Source organism: Gadus morhua, chromosome 21 (genome assembly GCF_902167405.1).
Source record: "Gadus morhua chromosome 21, gadMor3.0, whole genome shotgun sequence".
NCBI classification, from domain to species: domain Eukaryota; kingdom Metazoa; phylum Chordata; class Actinopteri; order Gadiformes; family Gadidae; genus Gadus; species Gadus morhua.
Window position 1 is genome coordinate 7,585,177 of NC_044068.1, and position 18,394 is coordinate 7,603,570.

The 18,394-nt window shown below is 42.8% G+C and overlaps 3 protein-coding genes and 1 long non-coding RNA gene across 17 annotated transcripts in view; 3 read left to right on the forward strand and 1 right to left on the reverse strand.

Annotated features, from left to right (window-relative positions):
- tpd52l1 (tpd52 like 1) overlaps positions 1–3,145 on the forward strand; it is a 12,808-nt gene extending 9,663 nt beyond the window's left edge. For 5 of the 7 annotated variants that reach the window (XM_030345819.1, XM_030345813.1, XM_030345814.1 and 2 more), the window contains 3 exons: positions 746–784; positions 1,068–1,128; positions 1,360–3,145. In XM_030345819.1, the coding sequence (XP_030201679.1) occupies positions 746–784; positions 1,068–1,128; positions 1,360–1,482 (223 nt within the window). In that variant the 3' untranslated portion in view covers positions 1,483–3,145. The remainder of the gene's footprint in view (positions 1–745; positions 785–1,067; positions 1,129–1,359) is intronic. The other 2 variants (XM_030345820.1, XM_030345816.1) reach the window with 1 other exon arrangement.
- On the reverse strand, positions 2,135–5,562 carry hddc2 (HD domain containing 2). Of its 2 annotated transcripts, XM_030345821.1 has the most exons (6): positions 5,259–5,562; positions 4,781–4,902; positions 4,573–4,675; positions 4,344–4,412; positions 3,709–3,847; positions 2,135–3,388 (listed from the first exon to the last, which is right to left on the reverse strand). In XM_030345821.1, exons 1-6 carry the CDS (start codon positions 5,328–5,330, stop codon positions 3,285–3,287), a joined length of 609 nt encoding a protein of 202 aa, XP_030201681.1. In that variant the 5' UTR covers positions 5,331–5,562; the 3' UTR covers positions 2,135–3,284. The 2 variants fall into 2 exon arrangements, with proteins under 2 accessions (XP_030201681.1, XP_030201682.1); XM_030345822.1 differs by lacking the exon at positions 4,344–4,412 and having other exon boundaries at positions 5,259–5,560.
- A 35-nt stretch (positions 5,563–5,597) lies between these two features.
- LOC115534671 (uncharacterized) lies at positions 5,598–7,681 on the forward strand. Its single transcript, XR_003974349.1, has 4 exons — positions 5,598–5,781; positions 5,900–6,013; positions 6,233–7,135; positions 7,506–7,681. It is a non-coding gene; the product is annotated as an uncharacterized LOC115534671 (long non-coding RNA).
- Positions 7,682–9,026: 1,345 nt separating this feature from the next.
- On the forward strand, positions 9,027–18,272 carry LOC115534667 (E3 ubiquitin-protein ligase rnf146). Of its 7 annotated transcripts, none has more exons than XM_030345809.1 (9): positions 9,027–9,379; positions 9,723–9,822; positions 10,188–10,290; positions 10,461–10,532; positions 11,042–11,219; positions 11,331–11,484; positions 12,172–12,296; positions 13,010–13,263; positions 15,120–18,272. In XM_030345809.1, the coding sequence occupies exons 8-9, from the start codon at positions 13,047–13,049 to the stop codon at positions 16,202–16,204; spliced, it is 1,302 nt and encodes a 433-aa protein (XP_030201669.1). In that variant the 5' UTR covers positions 9,027–9,379; positions 9,723–9,822; positions 10,188–10,290; positions 10,461–10,532; positions 11,042–11,219; positions 11,331–11,484; positions 12,172–12,296; positions 13,010–13,046; the 3' UTR covers positions 16,205–18,272. The 7 variants fall into 7 exon arrangements, with proteins under 7 accessions (XP_030201669.1, XP_030201668.1, XP_030201667.1 ...); XM_030345808.1 differs by having other exon boundaries at positions 9,030–9,379; positions 10,964–11,219; XM_030345807.1 differs by having other exon boundaries at positions 9,031–9,379; positions 10,098–10,290.
- The last annotated feature ends 122 nt before the right edge of the window (positions 18,273–18,394 follow it).

An 18,394-nucleotide genomic window follows, 5' to 3' on the forward strand; every position in this document is an offset into this window, starting at 1 on the left:
AGAATCATAAACATATATATATATATATATATATATATATATATATAGATTAAAAAAATCCTGGTATCATGAGCCCTTTGCCAGAGTTTGCCACAGTGTGCAGGGTTTGACCTTCAAAGTACCTCAATCCATCGCAAACATCTCTGATGTGTGAATCCTTGATATAGAGACAAACCAAAATATATTGCACCTTTTCAAATGAGTTGTTTTACAGAGATGACATTGTGAAGGAAGGCAAGGCAACTTTATTTATATAGCACTTTTCATACACAAGGCAGACTCAAAGTGCTTAAGGAAGGTCAGAGGACAGAACTGGCTGCAACCTGGATTGGATGCAGCCAGTTGCTGGGTAGCCCCTTGTCTTGAAGTGGAGAGAGGATCGTTTTACTTTTCTTTTCTGCAATGCAATAATAGGACCTGGTTCCTGCCAGTAGACTTAGCCTCAAGGTCCCAGACAGCTCTGGTAATCTGGGAAATAGAAAGCGAGTGTAGTCGCGAGCCAGGTATCGATCGAGAGCCATTTGGAATGTGGGCAGACACCCGTAGATACCATTTCCCCAGATAAAAGCATTACTTACTTTACTGTACTATATTTTTTTCCCTGTTTGTGTATGTGTGTGTGTCGTACAGTGATGTGAGTAGGTACAGTGTAGTGTGGTGGTGGTGCAGACGGGTTAGTGTTTGTGTGTTTGCACGTTTGTGTGCTAATCATTAACTCCTCTCTAACCATGCTCTCGTGGGACAGCTACTCAATCCGACACTCCATGAGCATGCCCACCATGAGGTAATGTCTGACTGTTTGTTAAAGACTAAAGGACAGCGTTAGCACCACAATCACGTTTCTTTCTTTTCTCACGAAAAACTTTGAATGCAATTTATGTATAAAGTCTTAAATGGTGACCAGGTGCAATACCACATTGCATTGATTAGTCACAAATGAATTTACAATGTTTGATATGCAACAAAAATGTGTTGTTATACTGAAATCAAGAATGAGGAGTTCAACGTCCCAGGTCATATTGTCTCCATTCACTTTGCCCTATTTTCTTCCCCTCTGTCGTTTACAGAAACTCACCCAGCTTCAAGTCTTTTGAGGAAAAAGTTGAAAGTACAGTGACAACCATTAAGGTAGGACATTTTGTGTGTTTGTGAGAAGAGAATGCTATCAAAACAGTTTGCTGAAGGCAATTATTCATACCTTCTTCTTCGTCTACGTGATAGCATCGTTTTCTCTTCTCCGACCAGAAGCTACGGCCTAAACACAGACACTAAGCTCGACCGGCCCTAGATTTGCGTTCTAACAGCCGGCCTTATGTGACCCTGTACCCTATCTCCCCCTGGTTTATCCTCTTCGTCCAGACCAAGGTGGGGGGGCCCGAGCCCGGGGGGAGCTTCGAGGAGGTACTCTCCTCCGCAGCGCAGGCCAGCTCACAGGAGCGGCCCAGCCCCCCCCTGACAGACTCCTCGGAGAGGCCCTGCTAGGGCCGCGTCCAACGCAGAAGGAGGGACCCAACCAGGGAGATTGACTCAAATGATCTCCATACTTTACACTTTGGCTGCAGTCAGCACCTGGTTCCAGGTACAAAAAAACGACATTGACGTGAATCCATTACTGCATTGTGATGCCCCACTAAATCATATCCTAGACGAGATAGTTACCGCCTCAAGCACATCCCAAAGATTAGTTTCCTACTCTCCTTAATCCTTGCTAATGGGAAGAGCTAAGCAAACGCACTCTACACTCTATTGTCTATCATTGACATGTTGTCACATAGATTTGACCGCACATACAGTACAGTACATGAAGTGCAGGATGAAATCTTAATGCATATCGATGCACACACTCTAGAATTAATTTGACACCAAAACCAGGTGGAGGGGGTGTGCATTATATCATTTGTTTAATGATTTTCAAGTGACCAATGTTTGGATTTTATGGAAAAGAGGAGAGAATGTTTCTGCGTTGTTGTTGACTTGTCATTACTTGAATGCTGGATATTATTGCACTGATACATGTTTTCATCCAAGTCTACTAATTTAATTCATATATTATTGAAAATGTCAAATATATTACTACTAGAACTAACACTTCAAATCAGATATGGGTGACTCAAACTCAACCGAATACTCGGAAAACTGTTCATTCCAACTTTAATTGTGATTGCCCTGGTCTCTCTCACATATAGAGACACAAATCTACCCAGCTACTGCACCCTGATTAGTTATGCTCCTTTCAATAGTTCTGGTTGTTTCCTTAACCAGTGACAATCCCTTAAACACAACCCTTTAGAGTCCATCTTGAGAAGACAATGCAACTTAATGTGAAAAAATGTGGTAATTGTTGTCTCCACAAGTTTCTGAAGAACCTAAACATGAACTACATTTAGTTATATAATTATTGACCTCTTTGGTTTTTTCCATTTTTTCTTATCACTTTAATTTGTGTTCAATTTCACCAATGACCATAATTTGTGCTGAGTGAATGATAAACATTTAAAAAGTTTGCCATGTTGGAAATTATGGCATGAAAGAGGCTTTTGTGAACGTCATGATTGCATTATCTCATGTTGAATGAGCCTTGAAAAAAAAAAAAAAAAGCGTTAAACTTTTACCAAAGCTTTTTACTAAAACCTTGCAATGTTGGCATATCCAAATACATGGCATTGAAACGAAATGTTACTGTTTCCGGTTTTTATTGTTACTCAATTATTTCAACTATACTATATTTTAAATAAACTGCATTTATGAATAAACCATAATGTCTCAGTTTTAGTCTGGAAATGTGTGAATGTATATCAAAATGCATATTGATTGTACTACAAAATATATTTGAAATACTCTTACCAAAGGTTACATCAAACAGCAGTTTTGAAATGTCTGTCAGATTTTATGTAATAGAGCCACATCTAGCAATTTGTGACAGAAATGGCCATGCTGACCAATGATTTCCTTTTTTCCCTACATTTTCTTATAGTATAGAATCCAGAATCCCGAAGCCCCTCTAAAGCGTCACAGGACCACGAGTCATATGACCATATAGTGGAACACTGGGTAGCTAATGCTCACATAATGAAGTTAAACATGTGACCCGACACAAATAGTTTAAACAGGAGGTCAGGGTAAAGAAAAAAAAAAAAAAAAAAAACTAGCAGCAACCATGGAAACCATTTGCATTTATCAACGATGTAAACAATTCGGTGTTCTGCTTAATGCAAATCTGGCGTCTTCCGGTCTTCGGAGGTCCTCCACCTCAGGGCAGTGTGTCCGGTGGTCCGTGTTCCCAGTCAGGACGTATGTGTCGGAGGTTCGGCAGCCTTGCTCATGTGACCTCTTCGCTCTTCCTTGAGACAGTCGACCAGCTGAATCACATCGGGGTGGCGAAAACGACCTGACGACGGCATCACGAGAGACGGTGGGAGGAAGGCAGAACAACAGTTGTACACATGAGGAGAGGGATGCGTGAGGCTATGGTACTTTCAGACCATATCAGTGCATATCCAAGCCTAAAAGTGTTAAGGGTCCCTGTTTAACCAACGGGGGTAATATTGATTGAAATCCTTTTCAGAAGTGGGACGGTGCAATCAGATGTAGAATGGACCATCAAACTTTTGGTACAGTCCGTCTATCCATTCATCTGAGTGGACACACCCCTGGTGGTGTCCCTAGGGTCGATATTGTCCTGCCTACTGTAGGGATGGAGATGCATACCTTCCGTCGAGTCAAAGAACTCCTGCAGTCTTCCGGGGGTTTCCTCCAGTTCTTCATACTCTTGGGCCTGGAGGATCATCTCTGCAAGGTCAAAGTCTTTGACCAGCCTTGCTTCCGGGCTGCTCTGTGACTCGTACTCCTGGGTGGCCCGGGTGCATTACAGGAATACAGCAGATGAAGTCACATGTCCATCGGTGTTGGCGCTAACAAATTGTCTAGGAAGTACACTGAACATCAATGGGAAGATTCCATTAAAATTATTGCAAAGGTTGTATCAAAACTTGTACAGATTTTTGCAGTTGTTTTCATGGAATCTTCCCATTGATGTTGAGTGTATGTCATGGGTAATTTGTTAGTATCAAGAAATGCACAAGGACTGGTCCAACAGAACATTGATTCATGGCTCACTGAACCATGAATCTCTTCTGGTCCAACATGTTTTTCCAGTTACTAGACAAACGTGTTTGTCATTTATCAAATTGTTATTAGGGATACCCCAAAAAGAGCAGAGCACTGTGGTACAAGACCCTAGTACCACAGTACTCTGTGGTTTGTGTGGTTTCCAAGGATGTATAATACATTTCAAGAGAACGCATCAAAGTACAGTAGATGGAGTTTAGTTGAAACACACTTGCCTCCCAGAGTGCATAAATCTCATTTTTCAGAACCCCTTGCAGCAAATCTGTTAAAGTTGTCATTGCTTCCTGCGATGGTATGAGGAATTATGACTATTAATATGGGGAAGATGCATAATTGTACAGAAGGGACAGAGCAAGGCAAATAAAGTGTCAAAAATATATGAAAGGAAAGGAGCTTCCCAGGCTCCAATAATTATCGATCAATGCCATGAGAGGAGCAGGTCACCTTTTCTCTTCTATGCTTCTCTTCCTTGCTGACCTTATCCATTGGAGCAATATCTCCCACAATGCTCTCTGCCATATCGTGAACCAGTGCGATCTTCATGCACCTGAGGACAGACATAGAGGAGAGATGATCATTTCATATCAGAGAGGTTATTTGTTTTGCCCTTGACCTCTCGATGAGTGTTTGTGATAGTAAAAACCCGACTCACCTTTCCTTATTGACTTTGGGGTCTGTGATGGTCATCGCCATTATAGACATCCTGTACATGTGGTCGGAGACGCTCTCGGGCTGCTTTACCTTCCTGTACACCCAGCCGGTGCGTGGGACTCTCTATAATGACGCAAACAAGACATTGGGGAGATGTAACAACACAGCAGTTGGTGAGATAAAGACGCATATGGGGTCCATTGGCCACTGTGAACCAACGTCAAAGCTCGTGTTGGTCTTTTTAAAGCCATTATGATGACTAGTATAAAGTCTTGACTTCAGATGTGTGGCATCCCATCTCCCTTCACGTTGACATTTGATCTGAAATAAACTATTCTCAAGGACCCATTTTTCAATATTTAAATAATAATAATAGATTCAATTTATATAGCGCTTTTCTCACACTCAAAGCGCTTAAATGTAGCACGCTACAATTCGAACTATGTATTTTAATGCACAAGCTCTGTCGTCAGTCTTACTTTTAGTTGTCCAACTAGTTTCAGAAATTGCAAAAGATTCATGCTTTCAGCGGTGCTCAAGGAAGCTGCCATGTTTTGGAGGCTTGGTGTTATGACCTGGTAGAAGACGCGTAGGTTTATTAAAACTCTTATCCCTCTGCTCGCTTATAGACTCAAATATTATGAGTATCCATTTTTTCAATATTTTGTATTCCAACGTTACTGTGAATACGGCTAGATTTGGCGGTAATGATAAAATACAGAAAGTCCTAAAATATGTTCATGAATGTTGACCACATGATGGCCCCGCGCAGCCGTAGAGGAAACTTCCGTAGTCACGCGCTGACGTCATATTGTGCGCCGGATTTGCACGACGCGGGCGATTCATAATAAACAAAACAAGCCAACTATCGTTTTTGGTAGTCTGTTGTTCTCAGAATAGTGAGTTGCCAAAATGAAGAAGGGACCTAGGTCGAAATTGAAGGCCGAGATCAAATCAAAAACAACGTCTAATATTAAATTGAGGCCAGCGGCGGAAGCAATGGTGAGTCTATAAAGAGTTGTTAAAAACGTACATTCAGTGCTTTATATATATCCTACTAGTGAGTTATAGTGAAGAACCTAATGAAGCTAACGTTATAACCGAATCATTCTTTCCCTAGGTCGAACTTGGATTCCTTCTTTTTTTGAATAAGCTTGCAGTGGAAGCAAGAACCAAAGCTTTTGAGGATAAATCTCTAACTATAAGAGCTCACCATCTACCGGCAATCTCCAAGGTAGGGCGTGGGTGACCCGCTGCAAGCAAGGACTAAAAGGATGTTGCGTCCTCTTGCGATGAGTGGCCATCCTTTGTTAGCATTTCAACACTTATTTGTCTCCCGATTGCTGTGGACATCATATTGTATCGTCTTATATGTCCTCCATACAATATACATGTGTAACAGTGTCTGTTGAAAAACCCTCTGACCTTGATTTTGTTTCCCTTCTGTTCATAGATGTTATTGAAAAAATCAAGAGGATGAAGTGAACGCAGTGCTTGGCGATGGTCATAGCCTTGCATTTGAACACTGTGAAGGACTCATGAACTGACTCGTGAGCCTTGAACTGATGAATAAAGTTGTTTTGTACGGTAGGAGTGACTGTTGTGAACTTGACTCCTGATATCGAACTCAGTCAGTCAGCTCAAGATCAGGCAGCCAGGAAATTGTCAAGAAGACACAGGGCAGACACTCGCCGCTCTGTTTTTTATGTCTTACAAAAATGTAAGTGACTGCATACTTTAAGGCATTAATATTTTTTTGGAAATGCAGCCTTTCTTTGATATATTACTGCGCTACTTAACATCCGATTAAACTATCCCTGTTGTCCTATGCGTTGCATGAGTGGGGAACCTGAGGGGTTTTCATGTTTTGGGAACATTAGTCAGTATCTCTGCTAGGTTCCCAAAACAGTTTGTTGATTAATTGAAAAGTAATCAAAACTCGATCCCTCTTGCTGAAAACAGCCCAAAAGAAAAGTATGCAGTGCTCAGAATTAACTCAAGGTTAAAGATTAAACACGTAGCGCTTTGTCGTATTTTTGGCCAATCATTTTGTCAAGTAGATGGATTCTATAGTGGTACACTGGTCACACTGGTGATCATTCATAGTTTACGTTCTAAATTGATCATTTACAATATCCAGAAAAAAAAACAAGGTAAAAACAAGATAAGAGACTATGAAATTGGTGTTCATGTGAATCACAGGAAACTCCCTGCAACCCTTTCAAACGCCTCCGTCTTAGTTTTGGTGTGAAAGGTACAAGGAGGGAAATGGGACTAGGGCTACTGCTGAACATTTTAATGTTCAACTTCATGGAATTTGCCAAAAGCAACGGTGAAAACGATGTTGACCACCAATGTAAGTATTTTGAATAAAAAAGGTGTAATGTTTTATATGATATAAAAGTACTGTGCATATGCTGTGGTATTTTGACATTCAGCTGACAAATTGTCCAGATATTCTAGGGTTGCACACTCACAGTAACTCATCGTTATGAACAATAACAAACATTTTCCATATTTGAAGGGGTTGCATTTACCTCATAAAAAGTGAATATAAAATACAATAACAAGTTAATTATATGCTGAATATCAGGATGCACTCGAGCTGATGCGTTGTCTCTTTTATGCAATTTAAAAGTATTACCTTGCAGCTCACGGAATTCGTTTAACCCAAAGAAAGAATCACACACAAAAACACTTCACTCAATCTGCTTTCTTTCCTCCAGTGACAGATAACTTGGTGGTGACTAGACCTTGTCAGGCCGCTTGTGTCACCTGCTCAACCAATAACGGCTGTTTGCTGTGTAAGCCCCGCCTCTTCCTCTACATTCAGCTGGATGGGATGAGGCAAAGGGGGCTATGCCTGTCTTCTTGTCCTCGTACATACTATGGGGTGCGCTCACCACCCACACACACCTGCTTAAGTAAGTTGTATACATACGTGTAACATGTCCTCTTGACTACATTTTACTTGATGTTAGAGGTTACTATTTGATGACTGCATGTTGTTTTACCAACCAACAACATTTCTCCGACTGGGACGGTTTGAATCTAAACAATGTGTCCGTGTCAGGGTGTCTGGAGGACTGTGACCACTGCTTCAGCAGACATTTCTGCACACGCTGTCGTTCCGGCCTCTTCCTGTTCCATGGCAGATGTGAAAACAGCTGTCCAGACGGTCTGACACCAAATAACGTGTTGCGAGAATGCACTACTGGCGCGACAAGTACATAGCCCAAATATTTGTACATGCCCTATCAAGTTAAACATCCTGTTACCTGTCCTCCAAATGCCTCGTGGCACATAGGGCCTTCAAGTTAAACATCATGCAAATAAAACAGATTAAATATGTTTCATTCCGTCTCAAAGTATCCTAGCTGTATCTAATGGGATTTGTTTGGGAGATAAAAGTGATATTTGAATTTCAGAGCTGATCCCTCAAAGCTGTCCAAAAGTCAATCTTATAGGGAATGTGCCTCCTCATCCAAAAGATTGAGACCACACCCTTCTGTCCCATTTTAACCACTATAAATAAACTATTGCAATATTATCTTTAATTAAGTATTGCTTTTCTTATTTTAATTCACGTTGCCCATTTTCTTTCAAAGTCCTTCCTTGTAGATACATTGCTTCCTAGGCCCAATAGAAGGTATTTTCCAGCCAAAGTTCCCATGATTCTTAGGACCACATCTCCATGACTTCTTTAGATGCCCCGCATTCATCTCCATACCCCTAGGTATCATGTGTCAAAATACTAAAGCTATGTTATGGTATGGTTTTGGGTTGGTAAATCAATAGTGAGCAGTGCCTCGGGACACTACTAGGCAGGTCTATCACCCACTTGTCGGATGAGTAGGGCTACTTCATGTGCATGTGATGTGTGGAGTATTTCCAACATTCTCAGTATGTTATTCTTCAAATGAACAACATCAAATGCATTGGTCTGATTGGTACAAAGCATCTGGTGAATATATTAAAAAAATAAAAGTTACAACTGGAACATAGGCTACTTAATAGCCTACTCCTCCTATCATCATACAGCACACAAATGCTCCTCTATCCAAAATTATACCAAATAATATAAGCAGACTATACTTTGTCTTGTTTTTGTTTTATTTATTTTTTATGTTTATTTTATTTTATTTCCACAATGTCTTGTTTTTTTTAAAACGATTTATGATGACTATATGCTCTGTAAGGTGACCTTGGGTGTCTTGAAAGGCGCCTCTAAATTAAATGTATTATAATTATTATACTGGTAGCTATGAAACGTCTGCTGAGTCTAGGCATTTATTTATTGGATGGAGAGGGCCAGATTTGGAGGATGAGCTTTTTCTACTCAATGAAATCAGTGTGGTCACCTCACATGGTGCCTTCGGATACCTTTTTGTGGACGGTTATATGTATCAGACTGCAGTATGGGTTTATTTTAATTCTTCCCATACATCCAGGTACGCTAAACCATAGATATATAGAGCACTCGATGTAAGCTGCTTTCACACCGTAGCGGTGTGAAGCAAGCAGCACCTTGCGGCGGCGTCTGTCATCACAGGCGGCCATCTTGCCACAGTCAAGCTTCCTGGTTGAATCTGTACCTGAGGTAAGTCGGTGATCTGCATAAACGCTAATACTCTTATCTCGCTGAAATCTTGACGGATTTACAAACTGTTTAGTTTCTTACAAACGTTATTAACGTGGTTATAATTCTGGATGCTTGAACATGTTGAAATTGCAGCTTTCTCTTCGAAAAACGACTTAATAGTGCAGCTTAGTTGTGTATCACGGCTAGGCTACTAGCTACCCAGTCATTTTACATCGATGGGAGAGGCAGAATTGCTCTTTGTTTTCAATATAATTTAAGTTGAACATGATTAAACTGAAGTTGCACATGCTTTCCAATCGGGTTCGTTTGTTAAAAACATCTTGCATTATGAATTCTACAGGAAATTGCTGACAAGTGAAGATGCCAGACTTTTGTGCGGCCTACGGATGCACTAATCGACGAACTCTCGAAACGAGAACCCTTGGGATCACCTTTCACCTGTAGGATATTTCATTATTATGACTTTATTTTTAGGATAATCGTTAGTTACTTAGTGGAAGTATATACAATAGAGGTCCTGTTTCACAGGAACAGCGGGGCTAGTATTACATAATAATATTGCTAGAGTGTTGTTGACACAAGGCTTTTTAGAATATGTTGGTTAACTAAATCACTGAATGAAAATCTGGTCACCTTTTTTTATTGTTTTCAGTGTGGTTAATCTTGAAAATGTTGACAATAATTAATATAGCTGGGTACCTTTCTCACTTTAAAGGTTTCCCAAATCCAAAGAGAGGAGGATTAAGTGGGAACTTGCCCTAAGAAGGGACGGTTTTGCTGCCTCTGACAGGACTCTGCTCTGCAGTGACCACTTCAGGAGTGAGGACTTTGACAGGCTGGGGCAGACGGTCCGGCTTAAAGATGGTGTTGTGCCAACCCTTTTCAACTTTACAGCTCGTCTTCAAAGGGTATGTGTATCATTGACCAACAATAATTTAAGGTGTATACGATTGATGGATCAATATAAATATGTGATTAAATGTCACACTTTAGTTTTTGTTTCTGCAAGTTATATAATATGTGGTTTATTACAGCACATTTTAGATACTCAAAACTTCTTTACTTATGTTTATTTTAGTCGGTAGCAACAAGAAGCACAACCACTTCTAAAAGAGCGGAAGACAACCTGGCAATGGACTTGATCCCTGATGTGAGTATTTGCATGTGGAATGTCACAAACTAATTAGAGCATCATATGGCTTGTTACATGCAATACTTTATCTTGATGGTACCCAGGTTTTAGTAGTCTAAGAGCCCAATATTATTTGAGGTGGTACTCAAAGTTTGAAAACCACTGGCTTTCTCTGTCACTCATACACTGGAATGAATAAACACGTGTGAACATTAAAACTACACCCAGGGGTAGGCAACCTTTTATATTTTTGTCCAGAGCCACAAAACGCCTTATAAGTGGAGAAGCATAAAAGTATGCTGTTGTGTTTTAAATTGGAGAATTGGAGAACCTAAAAATGTATTCAGGCTCACAGAATTCAAAAGTGAAGATTGAATTGTTGAAAAAGTAAGTTATTAATTTCCGTTTTACTATTATTTATATATCTATATATTTTGCCAAAACTACAGGGAGCCACTGGAGAGAGCAGATTGAGCCACAAGCGCCAGGCCACTGACCACTTGTATGCATTGCCTGCTTGCCCTAAGGCTATAAAGGCCAAACTTGAAGAAGCCTCAGCGAGAGTGAGGAAACTGCAGCAGGAGAAGAGCAATGCCTTGAGGAGAGAAAACCGGGCCAAGAACAACATGCAGGCTGTTCTGGAGGAACTGAAGGAGAAAAATCTCATCAACGATGAGCTGAAAGACAAGCTTGACTGCTACTCAGGTAAAATAAAAATATCACATCGAATATTTTGTGTATTTTATGTTCTTTGTTGACTTCCTAGTTACTATTAAAAGGAGACCTACTGAATCACTTTTTCTAATTGAATTTCAGATCTTCCGGTTCATCTCCTGTCGAGGCAGGGCGTAGAGTACACCGAGGCCCAGAGAGATTTTGCCCTTACGCTCCATCTGCATGGTCCAAAGGCATATCACTACCTGAGAGATACTCTACATATTCACCTGCCACATCCCAGTTCATTGCAAAGGTATTCTTCATGATGTCTAATTTTACACTGAATTACATTAAGCACTACAGACAATATTATTTAGTGTGTCCACCATAGGGATGCTTGGGTTAGTGGCTAAATGGCTACATGGTTAAATATCTTCTTTTTAATTATACAAGGTGGCTGAGCTCTCTTGATGCCAGACCTGGTCACAATAAAATTATGTTGGACACGTTGGAAAGACGGCGTCAGGAAGATGAGGTCAAATACGGAGGTGTCACTCTGATGCTGGATGCCATGTCCATCAAAAAACACATCTAACATGATCATCAGACACAAACAATGTTTTGATATGTGGACATGGGGGATTGACTGAATGAGACTGACATAGCTTCCGAGGTTCTTGTGTTTAAGTGGGTTGGGCTTCAAGGTTATTGGAAAGCTCCAATTGCATATTATTTGACCAAGTCCATCACACCAGATTATCACAAAAAGTGTTAGTAGCATGCATTAGAAGAGCTGCATCATCATCAGATGAGGTTGGTGTGCATGACGATGGATGGTCGTGCATCAAATATCAGTATGTGCACCCAACTTAGGTGCGATCTAAAAGCAGACCCCTGTGAGCCCTTGAAGACCCATTTCCCACATCCAGTAACCCATGACAATGTTTTTGTTATGATAGACGCTTGCCACATGCTGAAGCTGACACGCAATATGTTGCAGGTACATGCATCGTCATAAACATTGACACGTTGATGACGATGGTTCCTGTGCTGCTTGAAGGACAGCGATATGTCCTGTTCCAAGGGACCACTTGGAACTTCTCTTTAACTCCATCAGAGCATCCGGTAGGTTTCATAATTATTAGTTACGAGCCGCAACACTGAGTGACACCAAAGTTTCAGCAAATGCTTGGATTGTTTTCAGGCCACTCAAAATCGGGACGTCTCGTCAACCAATGATCGGGCGGGTGCGGGTATCAATTGTTGAAAAAAAACATTGCTTCGGGTGGATATTGATATTAGGCAGCGGGTATGGATGACATTACAACCCATCCGCGCATTTCTAGTCTAGACTCCGTGCGCAGCCCTGACTTCTCCAGAGAACCAAGAAAGCCTGCGCCGTGACGTACGGGGGATTTTACCCCCTTGGTTTTACACAGGAAACTTGAGATAAGACGGTGAAATCGCCGGCCGTGCCAAGCTGTGACCGAACCGGCGTGGCAGTTTAAAAAGGCTGTCGCCATTGTTGCAAGCAGTCTCTGCGTCTCACTGAACAACACAAACAGGAGCACGCCAGCCGATTGTACGAAGCTCAGTCATTTTTCCATATACCTTGTAACATAGGCCGAAGTCTTCTCCACCGACAGTGTTAAACTTAAACAGAAAAATTAGTCAGTGCCCACAAAATTCTCTTCGTCCCGAGGTCGACCCGAGAGGGAATATTGATCCTCCCGATCACAATTAATTACGTCCCCGGGACGGCGGGATGTCGTTCATTTTAATCCGTGCCATATATTGAATATCTGTAATATACTCATATATCTTGTGTTTTTTTTAAGGTGGCTGGAATAACTAACCTAATGCTGGCCAGTTCAAATGGGTCTGGCTTCAGAAAGCTGTTGGCCTGCTGTGGAGTTGGTAGTCCCCAGCAGCGGTCATGGACACCTCTATAAGCCTGTAGATATATCCTCTGCAGCAGGAGAAGAAGGTCTTCCATTCCCGTTGGCTGACATTCCTGCCCTAGTACACGACCACAGCTACCTTCCCGTCAGCTTCGATGGTCTTGAGGACAACGCTCTCGTGTACATTTCAGGTAAAGGCTGGCTGAAAGTCGATCTTGCCTTTTAACCGATGGTGCCAAACTGTCAACTCTGTGGGAGAACAATCTGACGATAGTCCAAAAAAAGAAATGTCCCCTTAATTTCCCCATGCTTATTAATTATTATAATTTATAATATTAAACCAACCCAAATTTCAGGATTTGTAAATAAGACGGGCTCTGAAGAAGCTGTCCTGTGCTGTCTGCCGTGCCAGCCTGGTGACAGGCGCTGCATCTGGCATCAAGGACCAGAGCTACCACCTGCTGTGTCTAAGAAACAATGGATGCCTGGTGATCCCATCAGAGGGCACAGTGAGGGTTGTCACCAGGCCAGCAGAGTGGGTCATTCGCCAGCCATCAGCTAGTTTCAGGCGATCGCAGCCCATCAAACTGCTAGAGGGCTTGTCTTGTACATTGTACGAAAGAGGATCGGATCAGAGGATTGACGCTGGCCTGGGTTTCAGCGTTTTAGTAGCCCATATATTGATTTAACTTGAACATGTGTGCATTTATTGCACCTACCTGTTCTATTTAATGTTAATTTCATATGAAAACCCATGGTTATAATTACATAAATGCATCTCTGTACAGGGTGGGGATTTCAACATGCAGCCTTTCTTGATGTTTATTTGTAAAGGGAAATCTTGTACCTATTTTAGAACATTATTCAATTTTTTTTTAGAACCTAACAATTATGCATAAGTATTGGCATAATACATCTCTGACGTTTATAATAAAGAAAACCGTTTGAAAATCGGTTGAAAATTGAACAAGTTATGGTTATTTAGATGGTACATGTACCACCTCCAGCACAATGTTATGGTTGAGCAGCTGACTGTGGCAAGATGGCCGCCAGTGCGGACGTTGGACTCCATTGGCCAGCAGCGCGGACGAGACATCTGTTCTATATTTATCTGAGAACCACGGTATGGACTTTAGGGGTGTGTGTTCCAGACGGAAGCAATAAGCGACATACGCACTTCGTCAGTTCATTTTTTATATTTGTACTATTTCAAGTCAGTACAATAGACTTAAACGTGGCTGCATAACAAAACATGTGCGTTTTCTTACGGAACTATCTATAAACTTGACAGGAGGCCAGGTGAGTTGTTCGTTGTTTTAAGAAAAAAAGTTAACTAGCTTAGCCAGTTTGCTACGCAGTATACACCAGACTCCAACGACCATTAACGATGGCTGCCTCGGTCACATATAGAAGGGTTTGGGCCTATACCCAACCTGACGTCCACTCTAGTACAATTTCTATTTCGTATCTGTCGTTTATAATGGTACGTGTATGTTTACACACTATCGCTAGCTTGGAGCTAGTTGGGTGGGCGTTTCAGAAGAAGGGCCGAAATAAACCATCTCCAGCCTGCCGGACTACAAGTCACGCCCTCTCTTCACGTTACGCCCCACTCTTGCAGTCCTCAGACAAACCCTCAGCCGCCTCGTTTGGATACCGTTGCCTGTTATATAAAACCCATTAGTCAAACTACCTTGTTTTGGAAACGGCTTGGTACTATGTATATCCTCGCAATGGTTTGTTCGAACAAGTATGTTAATAGAACTTCATCTGGAAATAACATTAACCCCCCCCTCCGTCATATTATTTGCCCACTCCCAAGTAACCGTAAACCTGTAAACATGCAAACATAAACAGTGTCAAAGATATTTCCAGCCACTGCATATTCTGTTACCTGCGCTTTGAGTAGCATGCTATGTATTAACAGAGCTGTATAACACTACTAATGTTGTGATACAAAGTTGTTAATTTACATTAACAGAAACATTATACATCCAATGACCTTTTAATCAGAACAAACCTCGCTCTCTGACGTGCCCTCTTTCAGAATGGCAGACTGCCGACGTGGACTTCCCGCCTAACGCCCCGGCCCCCTCTAAGATGGCGTCCATCCCAGAGTGTGCCATCTGCCTGCAGAGCTGCGTGCACCCCGTGTGCCTCCCGTGCCGCCACGTCTTCTGCTTCCTGTGCATGAAGGGCGCCTCGTGGCAGAGCAAGCGCTGTGCCCTCTGTCGACAGGAGGTGCCTGAGGACTTCCTGGAGAGGCCCAAGCTGCTCTCGCCGGAGGCGTTGCGGGCGGCGGCGGTGGGGGGGGGCGACGGAGGGGACCACGCCTGGTACTACGGGGGGAGCGGGGGTTGGTGGCAGTACGACGAGCGCACCAGCCGCGAGCTTGAGGACGCCTCCGCCAAGGGCCTGACCAGCGCCGAGATGCTGATCGCGGGCACCCTGTACGTGGCCGACCTGGAGAACATGGTCCAGTACCGGCGGAACCATCCCGCCCGGCGCCGCCGCATGAAGCGGGACGCCGCGGGGGTCCCGAAGAAAGGGGTGGCTGGGCTGAGGCTGGAGCCCGAGGTCGACGCGGCCGCCGACCCCGCCGTCGGCCCGCCTTTAGCGGCGGCGGTGGTACCCTCCGCGGCGGTGGTACCCTCCGCGGCGGTGGTAACCTCCGCGGCGGTGGTACCCTCCACGGCGGCACCGGAGCGCATCAGCTCGGCGGACGGCGCCGACGCAGACGGTGCCCCGGGCCGGGCGCAGTCTGCCTCCGGCGTCGGGGCGCTGCCCTCCGTCCTCCCGCTCAGACCTCCCACGATCCTCGGCGGCCACGTGGCCCGGCCTCCCTCGCCCGCGTCGTCACCGTCCCTGGAAGAGGCCCTCTCCCAGCTGGGGCTCAGCCAGGGGCCCGCGGGGGAAGGAGGCGGGGCATCTGTGGACGGAGGCCTGTCGTATGAGTGCGGGTCTGGCAGCAGTGAGGGGGAGGGGGACGAGCCAGGGCCGCGGCAGAGGGGCGTTCCGTTGGTACGGCAACTCAGGGAGACTCGGCCAGACAGAACGCCGCCAGGAGGCGGGCCCAGTGGCTTGACCCGCGGCCACACCCCCGACGGACAGTGCACTGGGTCCCAGGTGTGACCGGGATGAGGAGAATCGTTGGCGTCATTTATGGAACCAGTCACTGCTCGTGCGGTTCAGTTGATTCAGTTCAGTGAACGCTGTCGATCAAAGGCGACTTTCATGTTCTTTGAGAAGTGAGCCAACTCTTTGCTTTGTAACCTGCAGCCGTATGCCTGCTGTACTTTCTACTGCTGATCCTCAAGAACAAAAACCTGTTATCTATTTCTCACTGAATTTACAGAAGATTGTGTCTGCCGTGAAGATAAGGAAAATAATTTGCACCTACTTTTTCTCCAGGGCTTTGGGGAAGAGGCTTAATGTAGTTCGATAACATTGGGAGATAGTTCCCTCTTTTATGATGATTTTGTTTAACCGCTTAAATTGTGAATTGTAGCACTTTATATGCAATCGGTTAGGACTTTAACTGCCGTAGGTCATTCTTTAGTAATATTGACAGGGAACCATAACCCAATTAACGTGTGTGTGTGTGTGTGTGTGTGTGTGTGTGTGTGTGTGTGTGTGTGTGTGTGTGTGTGTGTGTGTGTGTGTGTGTGTGTGTGTGTGTGTGTGTGTGTGTGTGTGTGTGTGTGTGTGTGTGTGTGTGCGTGTGTGTGTGTGAATCAGATTATATTGGCTCTATTTAAATCGCTGAGCAACGGTTGTTATATTAATATTGTGGTTGTGTTGTGAGCGGGGATGGGTGATGAAACGTAACTGGCGCCGCCACTGGAAAGTATCCGGACACATTTAGAATGTTCCATTTGGACTTCTTTTCCTCACCCACAACAGACGTACTTTATCAAAATACTATCAAAACGGGGATTTACATGTACCACACGTACTTGCGGTATAGGATCAGTAGCAACTCTTGGAGACACCCATTTTCTGACCATCAGGTTGGAGTCGCCTAAGCAATAGATTGGATACAACAATCCTTCTGTTGATTTCCAAAAGCTATTGATTAAGCTTAATTCCTACTTCATCCAATATTGGGTGAGCAATTACTTTAGGGTGCATTTGTGTGATCTGTGATCTTTACTTGTTTTTTTTAAATAATAGGTATTATCTCCAAAAAGTAATACTTCTCAACCTTTAATGCATTTTTCAACGTGCCATGACATTGATTCATTAAATAGGCCTATATGGGGTCTGTCCAAAGGATGGCGCTATTGTATCAACATTTTCTTCCGTCTGCACAGAGAAAAGTTATTTGGTCTTAAAGGATTGGGAAAATGTAAACAGCAAATGTTTTTGTTTTAAATTAGTTTGATAGAGGTATCACTTATTGAACAACTGATGCAATTGTATGGTGAATAATGTTAGAAAAACATCCACAATAACTTAAGTAAGAATTAATGCTTTCTAAAATAGATACATGGTTTTCTCCATTAATCTGTCCTTTATACCTATCGGATAAAATGTGGATTAAGCAAAACTGGATTAATCAACCCAGAATATGAATATTAAATACCTGTGTCTGTTTAATACTATTCTTACTGATTATTTTTCTGTTCATAAAACAGTTTAATCAGGATAACAGTGTCGTATTACGTTAGACAATGCATATAAATTATGTACTTTACCAATACACAGGCTTACATGAGGCAATTTCGTGTGGCATAAGCCAGGGTAAAAACCTACAGATGTGCCTCATGTTTATATGAAGGCTGTAGTTGTAGTAGTCTGCATGGCAGCCCAACAAGATTATACCAACACTGCACTATTCATCCCCTGCCTACTGGAGACTAGTGTGAGGGGAGCAGTAGAGCAGTAGTGCCCTTCATTCACTGCCTCTCTTGAATTAGTCAGTTTGCTGTTTATCTGTGTTTATTTGTTGTTTGATCTAAACCCTATTTAGCCAGGAAAGGCTTTGCTTTTTTTTTTTTTTTTTTTGCTCTCCCAAATACTTCTCCATCCATACTCAGTGGAAGATATCAGAATACCTGGTTGTTTCATTAATGATCATAGATCGACTATAAGCCTGTTACTTATGATTGGCCATAATCGCTGATTATGGCTTTGTTTTGAATGTTTTGTTAGTTTTAGTACTATTCTTTCAGAGAAAATAAAGACATTTCCACGTCCACTTGGCAAGCTGTTAACTGGTTACAAATGGTAAAGTACTATACGCCTAATAACTTGGCTGCCGTGCCGTAGCATCAATAATTGTATGTATCTTGATCAAGCTATTATATAGATAAAACATTT